General features: G+C 42.7%; 1 protein-coding gene across 2 annotated transcripts in view; it reads left to right on the forward strand.

Annotated features, from left to right (window-relative positions):
* F5 (coagulation factor V) overlaps positions 1-17,675 on the forward strand; it is a 303,846-nt gene that overhangs the window by 182,278 nt on the left and 103,893 nt on the right. For both annotated transcript variants that reach the window (XM_063955643.1, XM_063955644.1), the window contains 2 exons: positions 9,654-9,833; positions 11,526-11,642. In XM_063955643.1, the coding sequence (XP_063811713.1) occupies positions 9,654-9,833; positions 11,526-11,642 (297 nt within the window). The remainder of the gene's footprint in view (positions 1-9,653; positions 9,834-11,525; positions 11,643-17,675) is intronic.

Genomic DNA, 17,675 nt, shown 5'->3' on the forward strand with positions numbered 1-17,675 from the left:
CTGGGATCCAGTTACGGCAATACCCACACATTCCTAAAAATGTTCTGATCTGTTGCTGGGTTTGTGGCAGAGTCATGTCTCTAATTGCTTGAATTCTATCAGCGGTCAGGTGTCTCAGTCCTTGTGTTAGACAGTGTCCCAAATATTTTACCTTAGTTTGGCATAATTGCAACTTGTCTTTGGAAACCTTGTGTCCTGTGTCTGAAAGATGAAACAGGAGCTGTTTCGTATCCTTCAGGGATGCTTCCAATGAATCAGAACACAGTAGTAGATCATCCACGTACTGTATTAATACTGATCCACTCACTGGTTGGAAAGACTGTAAACAATCATGCAAAGCCTGGGAAAATATACTTGGACTATCTATGAATCCTTGTGGTAATCGAGTCCATGTGTATTGGACTCCTCTGTATGTAAATGCAAACAAATATTGACTGTCAGGGTGCAGAGGTACCGAAAAGAAAGCGGAGCAGAGGTCAATAACAGTGAAAAATTTCGCAGTGGGAGGGATTTGCATTAGGATGACAGCTGGATTTGGCACTACGGGGAACTGACTCTCAACTATTTTGTTAATCCCCCTTAGATCCTGCACTAGCCGGTAACCCCTCCCCCCACTCTTTTTAACAGGGAAGATGGGACTATTGGCAGTGCTGGACGTTCTTACCAGAATGCCCTGTTGTAGCAAGCGCTCTATTACGGGATACACTCCTAATTCCACCTCTGGCTTCAGAGGGTACTGTGGGATTTTTGGAGCTATCCTACCATCTTTTACTTGTACAACTACCGGAGCTACGTTTGCCATTAATCCAGTGTCCTGTCCATCTTTAGTCCAAAGTGACTCTGGTATCTGAGATGTCATTTCTTCTACTTGGGAGGGAGTCCTATTTGTCATAATGGTATGTGACATTAATTTTGATGGGGAGTCTAACATGTCTCGTACTTCCTGAGCGTGATTCTCAGGTATGTCCAAGAATACACCTTCAGGAGTACAATAAATGACGCACCCCATTTTACACAGTAAGTCTCTTCCCAGGAGATTAGTCGGTGCCGATGCAGCCAGCAAAAAGGAATGCTTGGTATGTAAAGGCCCTACTGTAATCTCGGCTGGTTTGCTAACAGGGTAGTGCTGGACTACTCCCGTTACCCCTATGGCTGGAATTGTCTTACCAGTGGTTCTCATGCCCACTGTCAAATTTATCACTGATTTGGCCGCCCCTGTATCTACAAGAAAGTTTAATGATTTACCAGCTACATTGATTGCAATTTCTGGTTCACTTCCAAGGCTTGCAATCAATTTTACTGGCTGCAGATTACAGGTATGGCCACACCCCTATTGGGTATGGTGACCTCCCTGAATCCCGCTGGCAGCAACTACTTGTGATGAAGTTAATTGGGAGCTACCAGAGGCTTGCCAGTCTCTGTTCGGGGGATATCTTTTTGTTTCCCCTGCATGTGGCTCATAACTCCGTTTCTGCGGACCCTGATCCCAATGTCGTGTATCGTGTCGTTGTCTAGGGGGTTGATAAGATTTTTGTATATTTCTCGATCTACAGTCTCGTGCAAAGTGTCCCTGTTTGTGACAAGAATAACATGTTACCACATTTGACTTACCCACAGGGTTTGGTGATATTAACACAGGCTGTTTTGTGGTCAAGGCCTGTATACTTACTGCCATTAACTTATCACCTTGTTGTTCCCTGTGTCTGGTGATGTTCCTATCGTGATCAATAGCAGCCTCTCTCAAAGTAGCCACAGACAGACCTCGCCAACATGGTTGTGTGGTCTGTACCCTAGTCTTTAATGATTCTTTTAAACCATCCATCAGTACCGATACTGCTACTTCTCGATGGTTTATGTTTGTTTTAATGTCCTCTATGCCTGTGTATTTTGCCATTTCTAATAATGCCCTGTGGAAATATTCTGCAGCAGTTTCTGACTCTTTCTGTCTAATGGAGAAAATCTTGTTCCACTTAACTACCGCTGGGAAATACTCTTTTAACTGTAAACTTACTCTTTTCACGTTGTCTTTGTTGTACACATCTGTAAGAGGTACATCCTGATCTAATCCACAGTCAGCTAAAAATTGAGTTGCGTCAACATTGGAGGGTAAACATGCTCTCAGCAATATCTGCCAGTCTTTGTTGTTGGGCTCTACCGTGTTACCTAGGTCTCTGATGTATTTTTGGCTGGCAACTAAGTCTTTTCTAGGGTCAGGGAATTCAGACACTATGGTCCTTAATTCCATTCGGGAAAATGGGCTATACATGGCAATGTTCCTAACAGGAGTGACTCCTGAAGTGTCTGTTTTCCCATTTGGAACTACTATTACCTTAACAGGATTAACTCTAACAACCTCATTCTGTGTAGATTCTACAGGCTGTGGTGAAATAGTTTCAGCATAGTGTATGGTGCCGTACTTACCCGTTGATACGACCTCACCTGTCCCTCCGCTAGGGGGCTTTGTTACTAATCTTATGGGTTGGGCCGTGCCTACTGTCGTTTCTGATATGGTGGCTGCTAGAGAGAGCGCCGATATTGTTGCCGATTCGTCTTCCTGATCACACTCCTGAGGAAAGTTCAAAACAGGGTACAACTTGCACGGGTTAATACTTGCATTGGTTAATTGGTTAACATTATCTTTAACATTTACACAGTTGCTAAGTGTTTGTGTGTTACACCTTGATGCGTCATTCTCCGCAACCAATTTCTCTCCTGGTATGTATGGTGGCGGCGGGGCCGTGGCTATCAGTTTTCTGATCGAGCCAGATCCCGCCGCCTGAGCCAATCCTCTCTGTATGTCACCCTCCTGTTGCCACAACTGCAAATAATCATAATGCTTGATTCGTCTCTTTGCTGATTTAATGAGACATATCCTTCTCCTTAAATTCGTTAACACTTCTGTGCTGAAGCTACCTACTCTTGGGAATTTCTCCCCGTCATGTACTGTCATTCTCTCCCATTCATCACATAAAGCTTCTGTGTGACTTCCGTACTTTTCACACATTACGTACCTTGCCGACCCGACTGGACGGTTTATGGAATCAACCCGAACCGAGGTTGATCGCCCCCTTCCTGAACAACTGGCCCCCATAATTTGCAGGTGTTACGGACCCTTACAAAAAACCAAGATATTCACGATAGGTTGACGGTAAGGTTTACCGAGCACCTTACTCACTCTGCCCACGCCGACCAATACGACCTGATCACACCGATATGGTGCTGGCGTACTCGACCCAGGGCACCTATTTAACCTTTGTTTACTGGAACATGCGAGGGATATCCGCAGAACACTTACTCTTTCCAGTAAAGGTGAGGTTGTTGGATAATTCCTGAGTGACCAGCGAACTTCCCTTTGTAAAAATAAAAAATTACACAAATCACGTCAGAATGTACAAATAGCGTTTATGACCTTCGTACACAAATAGTACCGGTCAGGTTTACTAATGCACACAATTACGTGCGGTACAATCGTTCAGCACATAAGCAACTAATCTTATGTACGGAGCGACCAGTGGAATCGAAAATTGCGGCTGCGAATTCCTTCAGCAAGAGCTTGTATGGCCTATATGGGTGTTGCACCAACCCTTTTAGGTGTTGTGCCTGTGGACTGTATAGCGGACTTCCTTGTCTGCTGTACCTAAACCTGCTGGTCTGCTATGACCTCCTGGTCTGTTACAGTATGACCTCCTGGTCTGCTACACTCTAATGCTCAAATTGTATGTTTTAACCAGGGATGCCTCCCTAGCCACCATGTACGTCACTTACACGCATGTACCTCACGAGAACTCGACTTTTCTTGTGGTTCAACCTCAAAAATTGTAAAAACAAACACTCACTCACCACATATACAATTTTGTTTCTATTTCTATTTCTGCGCAGAGATTTTCTTTAGACCAGATGTGTTACCAATTAGGAGAAGGATCTGTTAATTTAAATTTCGAATGTTAAAATAGATTTGCGTGATTTATCGCCTTGCGTTATTTACCGCGTTGCGCTATTTATCGCGTTGAAAAAAAAATTAACACTTGTGATTTGAGTTACGTGGGCGTACCCGTACGCTCCGTTGCGTAATATACGCTGCGTGCGTCGGCCCTTGGGTTGCGTACGCAAGTCTCAGTCCTTTGTTAGAGACACGTGTACGCAAAGCAAAGATCCACCGTAACACAATTTATACGTTTATCAATGTAGATGATCCTTTATCATCTACCGCGCACCACACTGACTTCGCCTTGTCTCTCAGGCACAGCTGTGTGTTTGTCTATACTTTAACTATATTACCTTTACTCTTAAACTATGAAATAGCGGCAAATCTCTCTTAGCACGTTTATCAACTATAAAACTGGCAAACAGGAGAGTGATATACGAAAATACACAAATGAAAAAAAAGAAATGCAGATATATATGTGTGCGTGCGTGTGTACGCAGGACAGAAAAATAAACAGTTTTAAAAGGACACTATTGTTTTGTTCTTACCTCCGGTTCCCGGATTCCTTCAGCACCCTTTACTAAGAGAAGCAGACGCTTATCCAAACAGCACTACGAGGAATATGATCTCCCGCCCTTTGCTGCTGGATAATGTCTGCTGAAATTACCTAGTGCAGATATGTGAAGGACAGGACGAGCCCGCAATTGATAAAGCTAAATATTTATCTTATATAATACCCTTTATGAGGTCTAAGAACACTGTACGCTATCTACGTATGAAGTACCGTAAGGGTACGCACGTTACGTAACAATCGCTTAGCCGTAGTCGAGACGCTCAAGCGTCACGTTCGCTCACGGCCAAGAGATCACAGGCAGGCACGCTATTGGCTGCTGACTAACTTAATGATTCGCTATAGCGTAGCGGACGCTCGGGACCACGAGGAGATCACCAGCGGCGCTGACGCTCACAATGTTAAACCTTTGTATCTAAACCATAAACGGTGTATTGTGCAGTAAAACCTTAGTGTAATGATAGAGTGTAAATGCAACACAGTATAACCTTATTACCTTTAAAGCTGTTCTAGCGTCACCGACGCTCTGAGAATACTTAACACTATAAGAAATACACAGATACCGTGCTCAGGGTCCAACGCCTAATATATATATTATGAATGATATACTTGCAAAAGAATTAATACAAATACAAATCATACACTACAATATAACATAGACTACCTAACCAGATAACTACACAGGAAATATAATACAATTACTATTTAAGAGAAAATAAGAGAGAAAGAGGAGAAGAGAGAGAGAGAGAAATTGGCCCACAATAACAAGAAGATCAATATAGTTGCGGAGAAACACTTACGCACAAGGGGAAACGATCGCATGCGCCTCGATATCCAGCTCCCGATTATCAGCAATGAGAACCGTTGAAGAGAGTGAACTGGATATGGTCGGCCTGCCTATTTATGCCCCACACACAATACAATTCAATGGTCCCTACAATCTCATTGTTCATTGGACACAGGAATTCGGCTTCGCATTATAACAAAAGGTCATAGGTTGATTCATACAGGTGGGCTGTGACTGCTTCCAACTGTTCAGGTGGGTGGGATACTGGGTTTCCCGCCGCATGACTAAATAAGAACAAATAATAGTAAATGGACATAAACTTCTTATGTCCATAACTATTCGCACGAGCGATTAATCCGCTCCAAACCAACACCGGAATATTGCTATTTAAATACTCTTCCGATGGGTACCAAACACCACTGTATGACCCCTGTTAGACCCTTCGTACAATACAAAGAGGGATCTCTCTGTTCAGGAACATGCTATGTTAACTAAACTTTCAGAATCTATCAAAGGGACCATGATCTACAAAATACATTATATAGTGAAAATATGTAATGATTGAGTCGCACGCTACGATCACATAAACTCTACCGTAAATACGCATACCGTGCGCCTGCGGGTGCCCGCGACTGTGAGTATGCGCACGTACGGGAGAGCGTACGCATGCGCAGCACGGACCTGTGTGAGGTGCAAATATGGTAGTGTGCATAGAGATATTTTTCTGACTTTGACATCAGTTGTTTTGTATCCTCCATGGTGGCAGCCATTTTGTTAAGGGCATTGCTATATAGTTATACCCTTGTCCACAATGCAGAGGCGGACCCCTCTCTGTCTGGGCCTGGGACTGCCGTGCCAGCAGTGCAGTGCCAGATCAGTAATTAAGAAGTGTGCAATTACTTCAGTTGCCTTCTCCATACCTGTAGTTGATGTATGCAAAATCCTTAGTGCATGGTATGTAAGTAAAATAATATGTACTTGAAATGCGTGATATAAGTGGACATGAGTGTAAATCATGTTTCCAGATGTATCATTTGCACCAAGTATAGGCTGCGCAAGTGCACACTGGTGATGTAATAATACTGACAAAGTACAGTAATTCCTCAGGTGCTAAATGGAAATGAAAAGATGGAGAGGGGGGAAGGGGAGGTAAAGAATGTGGAGGCATGTGTTTTATTATAAGCCTTTATGACAGTGTACAGAATATAGTGAAAATAATGGATCAATTCCTGGACATTAAACATCTAATAGGTCACACAAATGTAATCTTCAGTCTTTGTAAGAGTAAAGGATATCGCAATTTATTTGATCAGATAAATATGTAGTACTAAAATTCTTCATATCAATACATATGAAATAGACATCACATTAGTATCTTAGCATGGGGACATAAAAACATATAAATACATACATAGTAAATAAATCACGTTAGTAATAGCAATGCTTACTGATGGTTAAAAGTAAAAGCAGTATTTTTAATCACCTTAGTAAGAGCAGAGTGATGTTAATAGAAAAAGTCCTGTGAGTGGAGTGAAATAGATGCAACTGACAGATTGATGCTGGGTACACACTGGGTGGCTGATCTTCTGACCTATCTGACGATCGGTAAGTGCATATACACGTTGTGTTGTGTCTGACGTTACAACTGACCGCCCAGTCAGTCACCGGTGGCCTCTGCAGCAATTGCACAGGTACTCTGCAGACTGCCCATTTCCACATCACGATGCGCTGATATATCTGCAGATTTATCGTCTATCAGCTGTGCTGCAGGGCCAACTCAGTAGGTCTGTAAACAACGTTCACAGACATATCAGGGGTACAAACCCACCGACGCGCCCACAATATATCGACCGTTCAATTGAAAGGCCAATATATCGGCCAGTGTGGACCCAGCATTACACAATAAAGTTCTTTCTATAGTCCTGGATGTTGGTCCTGTTTTCAGGAGTGACCACTTTCCTTTCTTCCCTGTTGCTGAGGTATCCTGTGTATCTCCCAAGTTGTACTCAGTCCGGTGTCCTTTCTGAAAGTGAAAGTCTGAGCTCCATTTGCCATTTGACTTCATGATTGTGGATCTTGTTTCACACTTTTCATTATCGTTACGCTTCCAGGTTGCAGTGTTACAGCTTATCAGGTTTGAGTTTCTCTGGACCTACGTGTTTCACCGGGTTGGGTATGCGCTATCCCAGCAGCGGAATGCCGGCGGGGGGGGGATCGATTGCAACAAGCCCCTTGTCTCCTGACCACCGGTCACATAACGGCAACCCGTTTCATCCTATGTTGATGCTAATGTTCTCATTTCTATGTAATGCCCCTATACTGTATATAGTGGTTATCTCTTCCTGTTGATTCATCTGTGTAATTCCTTTATTAGTTATCATTATAGTTGTTTCGTTTAATTTTTCAGTTCATAATAAGTATGTTTATAAATCTTAGGTTCACGGTGGTAAAAAAAAAAAAGGAAGCAACTACGTATATTTACACTATATTTCATTTAGGTTTATAAAAGCTGTAAATACTGTACTCATCATACACAAGCTTAAATGAACAATCGGAGTATCTGGCGCTCGTGCGTGTGGATATTCGGGTGCGTTTGGGCAGCAACTTGTTATTGAAGTACCTCTAGAAACTCCACATAAATAACAGTGATACAAGAAATTTCACAAGTGCGCCCGTTACAATTATATGGTTAATGACTGATAATTAATGCACTCTGAACAGGTGATGTTTTCTATTGTGGTGCTGACAATAAATAAACAATACCAATACACAGTAACTAATAAGAAAAAATGTGTGTATTTATTTTCTGCAGTGACAACGTCTACTGTATGCAGAGAGGGGGGGGGGGGTCCGGGAAGGGGATGGGAAAGAGTAATATTGGTGCTTTGGATACGGCAGTAACCTTCAAGTATATAGGAACACCCTCAGATGGGTGTGCTGGTGTTCCACTTCTAGAGGTGGCGTCCCACCTAAGTAGTGGAATAGTGTCCTTGATTGAAATGTGGATAGTCCAGAGCCAATAGCAATAATGGTAAGTAGAATGTCTTATTGATAAGAATGGAGTCCAGTAGATGAGGCGTGGGGTACCCCTGAGTGACCACTTGCAGTGCGGGGACTGGGACAGAGCTAGTGCTCAAGGTAATGAGGACTCCGGACAAACCGTGTCCCCTTTATGTCCTGATCTACCCCGATGTTGCTCTAGTGAGCGCACCGCGGTTCTCTGGACGACAGTGGATCGGTTGTTTGTCTTGGAGAGAGAGAAGGACACTGCTTCTAGCCCTATAGGGCTATCCGCTTTGCCTTTTCCTCTCCTACAGAGTCCCTTACCTGATCGCTGCTGCTCTGTCTTCTTTCCCTCCGCCCGCGGTCTCCTCCGATGTCTCTGCTTCAGCTGCGTCCGGCGTCCTCCCTCACTTCCGGGTTGTCCCGATCGCGTGACCGCAGTGAGGTCTCGATGATTATCGGCTCTCTCCACGTACTTTCCTCCTCCTCTTACTCTTTAGTATGCGGCTCTGATATGAATGTTCTTGGCTTATTGTGATTGTTTTGATGATGCTGCTTCTTATCAATAAGACATTCTACTTATCATTATTGCTATTGGCTCTGGACTATCCACATTTCAATCAAGGACACTATTCCACTACTTAGGTGGGACGCCACCTCTAGAAGTGGAGCACCAGCACACCCATCTGAGGGTGTTCCTATATACTTGAAGGTTACTGCCGTATCCAAAGCACCAATATTACTCTTTCCCATCCCCTTCCCATACACAAGCTTAAATCTTCCTCCCTCACTCAGACACCACAAAACTTGCTGTACTTTGACATATTTGGAAATCATTTGGGACTGAGGGGTACATTTACTAAGCAGTGATAAGAGCGGAGAAGTGAGCCAGTGGAGAGGTGCCCATGGCAAACAATCAGCACGGAAGTAACATCTATAATTTGCATACTATAAAATGATACAGAGCTGCTGATTGGTTGATGGGGAAATTTCTCCACTGGCTCACTTCTCTGCTCTTATCACTGCTTAGTAAATGTCCCCCTGAGGCCTTTGTTTTTACTGCTCCCACACTGTGGGACTCGCTGCTCTGATCATTCTGTAAGGAACAAACCCTGGACATGTTTAAAGGAAGACTTGAAACTTTTCTGTTTTTAAGGCTTACGAGTGCAGTTAAGGACTGATAAAAATATTGTTATAGGTATCACATTGTTTTCTGTACAGCAGTTTTTACCCTAGTTGTTTCTTGTAATTTATTGCATACTTAAAGTAAAACCAAATGTTTTTTTCTTTCTAAAGTTAACAGCGCTTAAGTATGTTGTTCTTTAACAAACAGTACATTTCACATTTCCACTTCTTTTTATTTTCAGCTATAAATGGAATTATTTACAATCTGCCTGGTTTGCAGATGTACCAGAATGAGTTGGTGAGATGGCATATGTTGAACATGGGAAGTTCAAAAGATATCCATGTGGTTTCTTTTCATGGTCAAACTGTAACTGAAAAATTAAATACTGAATTCCGACATGCAGTTTATCCTCTAATACCTGGTAATTAACATATCACCTGTATGTAATGAACAATTATTCTATTCAAAACTGAATTTCATTTGAGTGTAGTAGCCTAAAGAGAGACTTGGCCCAGGATGTAATGGGAGCCAATAATCACAAAATGTCCGATGTTTGCGGCTATAGTTGCAAATATCGGGCATTTTGCAAAGTTGGCTAATGTATTAGCGGCCGCAAAGTGGCTTTTTTGGATGCCTTCGGTACTACAGTAGAGAGCCCAATAAAATGTCAGATCCAGATGTTTTGCCCATGTTAACGATACAACTTGGCCAATGTAATGGAGTCGGATATTGCAAGTTGGACACAAAACAGCTCTAAAACTCTCAAAGAATTAAGAGGTGTTTTTTTTTAGCCGAGTTCGTTATGAAAATGTTGGAAATCAATTATAAATGCACTGTTCAAGCACATTTGCAAGAAATAAACACTTTTCAATACATTTTGACACTGTAAATATAAAGAAAACTTTGATCTGTAAAAATGCTCCACGTACTGTACATGTCATTTTTACATTATTTTCCCTGGGAAATGTATATTAGAGGCATATAAATGTACTAAGTACATTTAAGTACGCACACGCAGTTCCAGCTGAATCCAGTAATATGTGGCATGCCTATATTATGTTTGTAATTTCCAAATACTCCACGTACTGTACTTGTTGGTGGGTTTTTTAACACACAAATGCGTCATAGACACAAATGAATGTACTAAGTCACACAAGCAAATCCATCTGATTCCAATGATATGCGGCTTGGCTATATTCAGTGTGTAATTGCGACTGTATCTAATTATGTTACAGTGTTTGGCTGGAATACACTGTAGCATAACATTTTGTATGCAAATACAGTTGTAATGCTGCATATCATTGTAATCAGCAGGAGATGCTTGTGCGTCCTATTCGCAGCGCTTCATTTTAAAACCAAAACGGTGCAAATAGAACACACAAGCAGCTTCTGCTGTTTAAAATGATTTGCAGCATGCAAAATGTTATGCTACAGTGTATTCCAGCCAAACACTGTAACACAATTAGATATTGACAACTATGCCCCTTAGGGTCTAACGTTAAGACCCTCAACTCCTTGTGGCTGCATGTTGTTTTCAATCTTAATTTCCATTTGTCACTCAGCATCCTTCAGAAAGGATTTGTGCACTGTATTTGCAAATTTTGCAGAATTTCTAATATACATAATACAAAGACTAACGAATATAAATCAGTAAATTGTCATATTATTCGCTATTACTTATTTTCTATAAAAAAATTGTATATTCAGAAAGACTGACCGCTAAGATACTAATGGACTGTGAACAAAACTTAGCTAAAGCTATTTATTAACATTAAAGCTACATTGCCATATAGGTGGAAAAGTCACACAGCACAGGACACCATTCCCTTGAGTCCTGCGGGCCGCTACATGAACTTGGGGCTCTATGGTCCTAGTCATACATCTGCCAAAGCTCAGGTCTCAATGATACTGCAGAGGGTGGCTAGGAAGACCAATCACAAGCTGCTGCCACTGAGAAGGTGTCTTCTGATATTCCTTAGGCACACCCCCCCTCAACCGCCACTTCACAGAAGGGAACTTACTGTTTGTCACTTTGATGGAACCACTTATAGCACATAGCTTTAATAGCAACATGATTTTTCTACAACTTTTCATTACTCTTATTTTCTCAAAGGTACGTTTGCAACAATTGAAATGAAGCCATCAAGGCCAGGTCTTTGGCTCCTAGATACTGAAGTTGCAGAATATCAGCAAGCAGGAATGCAAACAATATTTAACATTGCAGAGGAAGGTAAGCAAACATACAGAAACACACAAAGATAAAAACAATGGTGCCTTATAGCACTATCAAGCAAGAAAAGTAGCGTTAGTAAAAGATGGGATTGTCAGTACGCTAGGGAAAGCCTGGATAGCAAAAGAAGGTATAAGGGGGGTCATTCCGAGTTGATCGCTAGCTGAAAATGTTCGGTGCGCTGCGATTAAGGAAAAAAACGTCACTTCTGTGCATGCGCGACGTACTTTCACAACAGCCAATGTTCACACAACATCGGCTGTTGTGAAACACAAGGTCTAGCGAAGCATTTCAGTCGCACTGCTGACCGCAGAGTGATTGACATGAAGTGGGCGTTTCTGGGTGTCAACTGACCGTTTTCAGAGAGTGGCCGAACGCAGGGTGCGTTTGTGACGTCAAAGCCGGAACTGAATGGTCTGAAGTGATCTGAAGCGCTGAGTAGGTCTAAAGCTAAAACTGCACAATATTTTTTTGTAGCCGCTCTGCGATCCTTTTCGTTCGCACTTCTGCTAAGCTAAGATACACTCCCAGAGGGCGGTGGCATAGCGTTTGCACGGCTGCTAAAAACAGCTAGCGAGCGATCAACTCGGAATGACCCCCTAGGTGTACTCATGGGCACATCAAGAGAGGAGGAGGCCCGTGTGCAGCCTCGGTCTGGGCACTTGTCACTAGGAGACCCTAGCACTGTCCCAGAGTCTAGTGCGCATGTAATTGGTGAACTCCTTAATCCACCACTAATGAAGGTACAACCTAAAAAATATATATACACGGTGGGTTTATAGACACTTTAAGTGAATAACAGGTATAAGAAATAATACATTATAAATAAATTACCACACGAACTGATTAATATGGTGTATCTATTATTTATACTTCTAATGAGCTCATTACACCTTATATACATGGAACTTTGTGACTTTTATTTATTTTTACATGAAAAAAAACACTATTTGTGTGATTAATAGATATATAGTTACATACTTATTTGTAATAGTGAAAAACTAATTATCAACGTGACTTGTTAGTGTTATGCACACCAGTGCCTGCAGGAATGTACTGGTGTCAGAACTGTTATGCACTCCAGTGCCTGCAGGAATGTACTGGTGTTTGAACTGTTATGCACACCAGTGCCTGCAGGAATGTACTGGTGTCTGAACGGATAGGTATGCAAAACAAATGAACTCACAGACAGACTGGGGAATATGACATTACGTACACAGAAGGTGATAGGGTAACAAAATACACACAAAGTGAACAGAGAAGCCCAGAGGCTAAGGAACTGGGTGTCTCCCTAGTATTAGTAATGCTCAGATGGGAAAAGCAAGATGTTGTGTTTTAATACGTAGAGAACCCGAAATGCTGTTGCTAAGGGCAACAGCAAAACCCTAAAGGGTTACCAACGGGTGTGGCAGTAAACTCCTTGGTCAGAGATGGAATGATAGACACAAGGAGAGTCTCCACAATCCTAATTCTCACTTGCAGTGCACAGGTTCAGCTTACTGCCACTAAACTGACACCTGACACCTTGCACAGTGAGACAGGATTTAGGCAGGCAAGTCTTAGAATACAGCCGCAAACTTGCTAAGTTCACAGAGTAGTAAAAGAACCCCAGCAAGCTAAACGACTGACTCCAGTCTTACTGCTAGGTCTGGATTGGCAGAGTGTAGTACCAAATCCCCAGGCCTATTTGCAGTAAGCAACAACAAATACAAAGCTACACAGTACTGGCTAACTTTCAGGAACTGACTAACCAACAAAGATTCAGCAGCATCTGCTTAACCTGAGAAGAGGCCTTATAAAGCAGGTGCTGTCCACGCCCCACTCAGACCTCACAGACTGTGAGCACAAAAACCAGCACCGGATCCCCTGCCGTGCACAGAGCCTGTAACCACTGCACAGCAAAAGACCCGAACCGGAGTATCAGCTGCGCTCAGGTTACTCCGCTAGCACTTGTCTCCCGGTTGCCATGACGACGTGGCAGCACAGGGCAGGAGACCCTAACAGTTAGTTATAATGACAACTGTGTATCAAAGTTGCTGGTGAAATACCACATAATAGTAGGTCTATAATAAAATGGTTTTATAACATAATACACCAGGCTGAGTACTTTTTAAACAGCTAGCATCAAAAAATATGGGAAAATGCCATGATAACAGTCTTAATAACAGAGATGTAGGGATGTTCACAAGCCTGCATACTTACCAGGAGTTCTCTGTCATAAACGCTCACTCCTCAAGATCAGCACAGATAATGAGGCTAGACCTGACTCTCTGTTTAAACTCCCTGGGTTCTGACATCATTATCTACTAATTATAATAATTGACCGTGTTAATAGTGCTTAAAATACTCTCATAAATGATATACAGTATATACTAAGTAAATGGGATATGGAGGTAGCTAATACTGGCGCCTATTTAGAAGAACAAAAACCAGCGCCAAAAGTATTAGGAATAGTTTTTAATTTTTATTACGAAGATACATGCATATCAGAGATATACTTCTGGTATGTGTTCCATCTAGTTATCTTTTATCTAACAGATCAGTAATCAACATGTTAGTTTCCCTAAAGGAGTTAATCTATAGCGCAGTCTGATACTGTACAATATTTGCTATTTGTTTGTACCCCCACTAACAGGGGGCAAGATTAGAGGTGCTGCTCTACATAACCATATAGTGCAAGATAAGGGCATATATGTATTATATACATACAGTATATATATATATATATATATATAGGCACTCGCTTTTTCCAGCACACAGAAAACGGAAAAAAAACAGCACTCACATTTTTATGAAAAAGAGGGGTTATTTTTTATTCTTACAGATCCATAGAAGCCTGTACAGTATGTCAACTGCAGCCCGACAGCTGTTTCGACCAAAGCATAGTAGTTTCTTCAGGGGAAGCTTCCAATTGCTTACTTAGTCCCAGTGGTGCAAGTAGAAATTTTTTCATAGTGGTACTGATAGTAAAATTGAGCGTGGTCACATAAAGCTAGGGGAGTGGCTACATGACAATAGGGGTATGGCCACATTATGCCACACACCATACTGGTCCTTACACATTATGACAAACACCGTAATGCCCCTTACACATTGTCACATACTGTAATGCCCATTACACATTATGCCACATACCGTAATGCTTATTACACATTATGCCACACACCATAACACCCATTACACATTATGCCACACACCATAATGCCCATTACACATTATGCCACACGCTGTAATGCATTACATATTATACCACACATCGTAATCCCTATTACATATTATGCCACACACACTTATGCCACTGACACCATTTTATGTCCCACACACAAAAATTACCCTTATTAATTATAAACACAATACAAATACCTATTAGCGTGAGTGGATTATAATAATAATAATAATAATAATATTGACTCAATTGCAACAACCCCAGAGACTTATCTGTGCAGGTCTCAGTTGATAAATCTATAGAACGAAAGAAGAAGGAGGCCGCACTAGAGAGTCAATAATAGATGGTAATACTGTAATATAAAATGTCGGTGGATAAAATTAAATCATATTTATTTTGTATATATTAAACAGTAAAAATTGCTTATTTCTATAATACGAATAAAAAATAAGTGATAGATACAAGTATCAGTATTAAAAGTAACGGGTGATGGTTCAGGCTTGCGGGGAGCCAGATGCAGGAACCGTGACCAGTGTTAATGTGGATCAGCAGCTGCTCACTGTGATGTCCAAAGCTCCAGCTTGTGCAGGGAGTCCTAGACGCGTTTCGTCACTTCCTGTGACTTTCTCAATAGGCAATTGCCACTGGTCATGGTTCCCGCATCTGGCTCCCCGCAAGCCTGAACCATCACCCGTTCCTTGTGTGGCCGCCCACCGGCCGGAGTCTACTGCTGCGATCACACATGGCTGCCGCCACACAGGTACATTTACAGAGGACGCTCGGGAATCACCTTCTTCTCACAGCTAGCAAAGGGTCCTGGACAGCAGGGATAAAGTGAGTAGCAGCTCCCAGCAGCAACTTATTCATCCAGTGCGGCCACCTGTGTTAAAGCTCTTCCAGTGAACTTATTTAATTGAGTCCACATCTGACATTATTTATACTCAGAGCGGTTTAGGGATCACAGCGGACAACTAACTCCGCCACACTAAGGGGGAAATTTACTAAGCTCCCGATTTTGACCGAGATGGTGTTTTTTCTTCAAAGTGTCATCTCGGGAATTTACTAAACTCAAATCACGGCAGTGATGAGGGCATTCGTATTTTTTTGGAACTCAAAGAAAAAAAATACGAATGAATACACCATCGGTCAAATACGCCTGTTATTTGGTAGAACTCGGTAATTTACTAAAAAGTGTCATTCACAAACACTGCCGGCAATAGCCAAACACTGCCGTGAAACAATACAAATCGTAAAAAAATGCTAAAATAAAACAGACCTGCTTTTTTTTACCGTGTTCTGATAGGCATGCACGGATCCATGAGATCCGTGCATGTTTATCAGTGGGAAGGGGTGGGAAAGTGTTAAATTTGCAGGAAAAAAATGCGTGGGGTCCCCCCTCCTAAGCAAAACCAGCCTCGGGCTCTTTAAGCCGGTCCTGGTTGCAAAAATACGGGGGACAAAAAGCGTAGGGGTCCCTCGTATTTTTGAAACCAGCACCGGGCTCCACTAGCCAGGTACATAATGCCACAGCCGGGGGACACTTTTATATTGGTCCCTGCGGCCCTGGCATTACATACCCAACATGCACACCGCCAAACATACATACTTACCTATGTTCACACGAGGGTCGGTCGTCTTCTTCATGTAGAATCCATGGGGTACCTGTTGGAAAAATTATACTCACATAATCCAGTGTAGATCGGTCCTCTTCTGTTCTTTGTATAATCCACGTACTTTGCAAAATAAAAAAACGAACACCCGACCACGCACTGAAAGGGGCCCCATGTTTTCACATGGGACCCCTTTCCCCGACTGCCAGGACCCCCGCCCCTGACTCCTGTCTAAGAGGGTTCCTTCAGCCAATCAGGGAGCGCCACGTCGTGGCACCCTCCTGATTGGCTGTGTGCTCCTGTAGTGTCTGTCAGGCAGCACACGGCAGTGATACAATGTAGCGCCTATGCGCTCCATTGTAACCAATGGTGGGAACTTTGCGGACAGCGGTTGACCGAAAGTAACCTCACCGCTGTCCGCAAAGTAAGTATGTATGTTTGGCGGTGTGCATGTATGTAATAAACTTATACTTTCAAGGTGTGTGTCTCCTGTTTTTATTGGGGTATTTTTTTAGTAGTAGTACAACAGGTACCAGCGGGCCCGGTTTTTCACCGCATGCTGGTACTTGTGGTTCTCCAAGTACCAGCTTGCGGGGGAGGCTTGCTGGGACTTGTAGTACTGCTACTAAAAACAATATTCACATCTTTACAAAAAGGCTATCAGCCCCCCATCCGCCGCCCTTGGATGGGGGGGACAGCCTCGGGCTTCACCCCTGGCCCTTGGGTGTCTGGAGGGGAGGACCCCTTGATTTAAGGGGTTCCCACTCCTCCAGGGTACCCCGGCCAGGGGTGACTAGTTGGGTATGTAATGCCAGGGCCGCAGGGACCAATATAAAAGTGTCCCCCGGCTGTGGCATTATGTACCTGGCTAGTGGAGCCCGGTGCTGGTTTCAAAAATACGGGGGACCCCTACGCTTTTTGTCCCCCGTATTTTTGCAACCAGGACCAGGCGCAGAGCCCGGTGCTGGTTGATTAAATATGGGGGAACCCCTGTCATTTTTTCCCCCATATTTTTTCAACCAGGACCGGCTCAAAGAGCTTGAGGCTGGTTTTGTTTAGGAGGGGGGACCCCACGCATTTTTTTATTTTATTTTTAACAATGTTTTGTTTTTAACGAAAGGTGCACAATGAAGCCCAGCACGGATCTCACAGATCCAGCCGAGATTCATTGTGTTAATGTCGGCAGTGTTTTACAATTCACTCCCGTAAAACACTGCCAAAAAATACGAATGACATCGACATCGGAAAATACGAAAA

The sequence above is a fragment of the Pseudophryne corroboree genome, chromosome 2, assembly GCF_028390025.1.
Source record: "Pseudophryne corroboree isolate aPseCor3 chromosome 2, aPseCor3.hap2, whole genome shotgun sequence".
In the NCBI taxonomy this organism is placed as follows: domain Eukaryota; kingdom Metazoa; phylum Chordata; class Amphibia; order Anura; family Myobatrachidae; genus Pseudophryne; species Pseudophryne corroboree.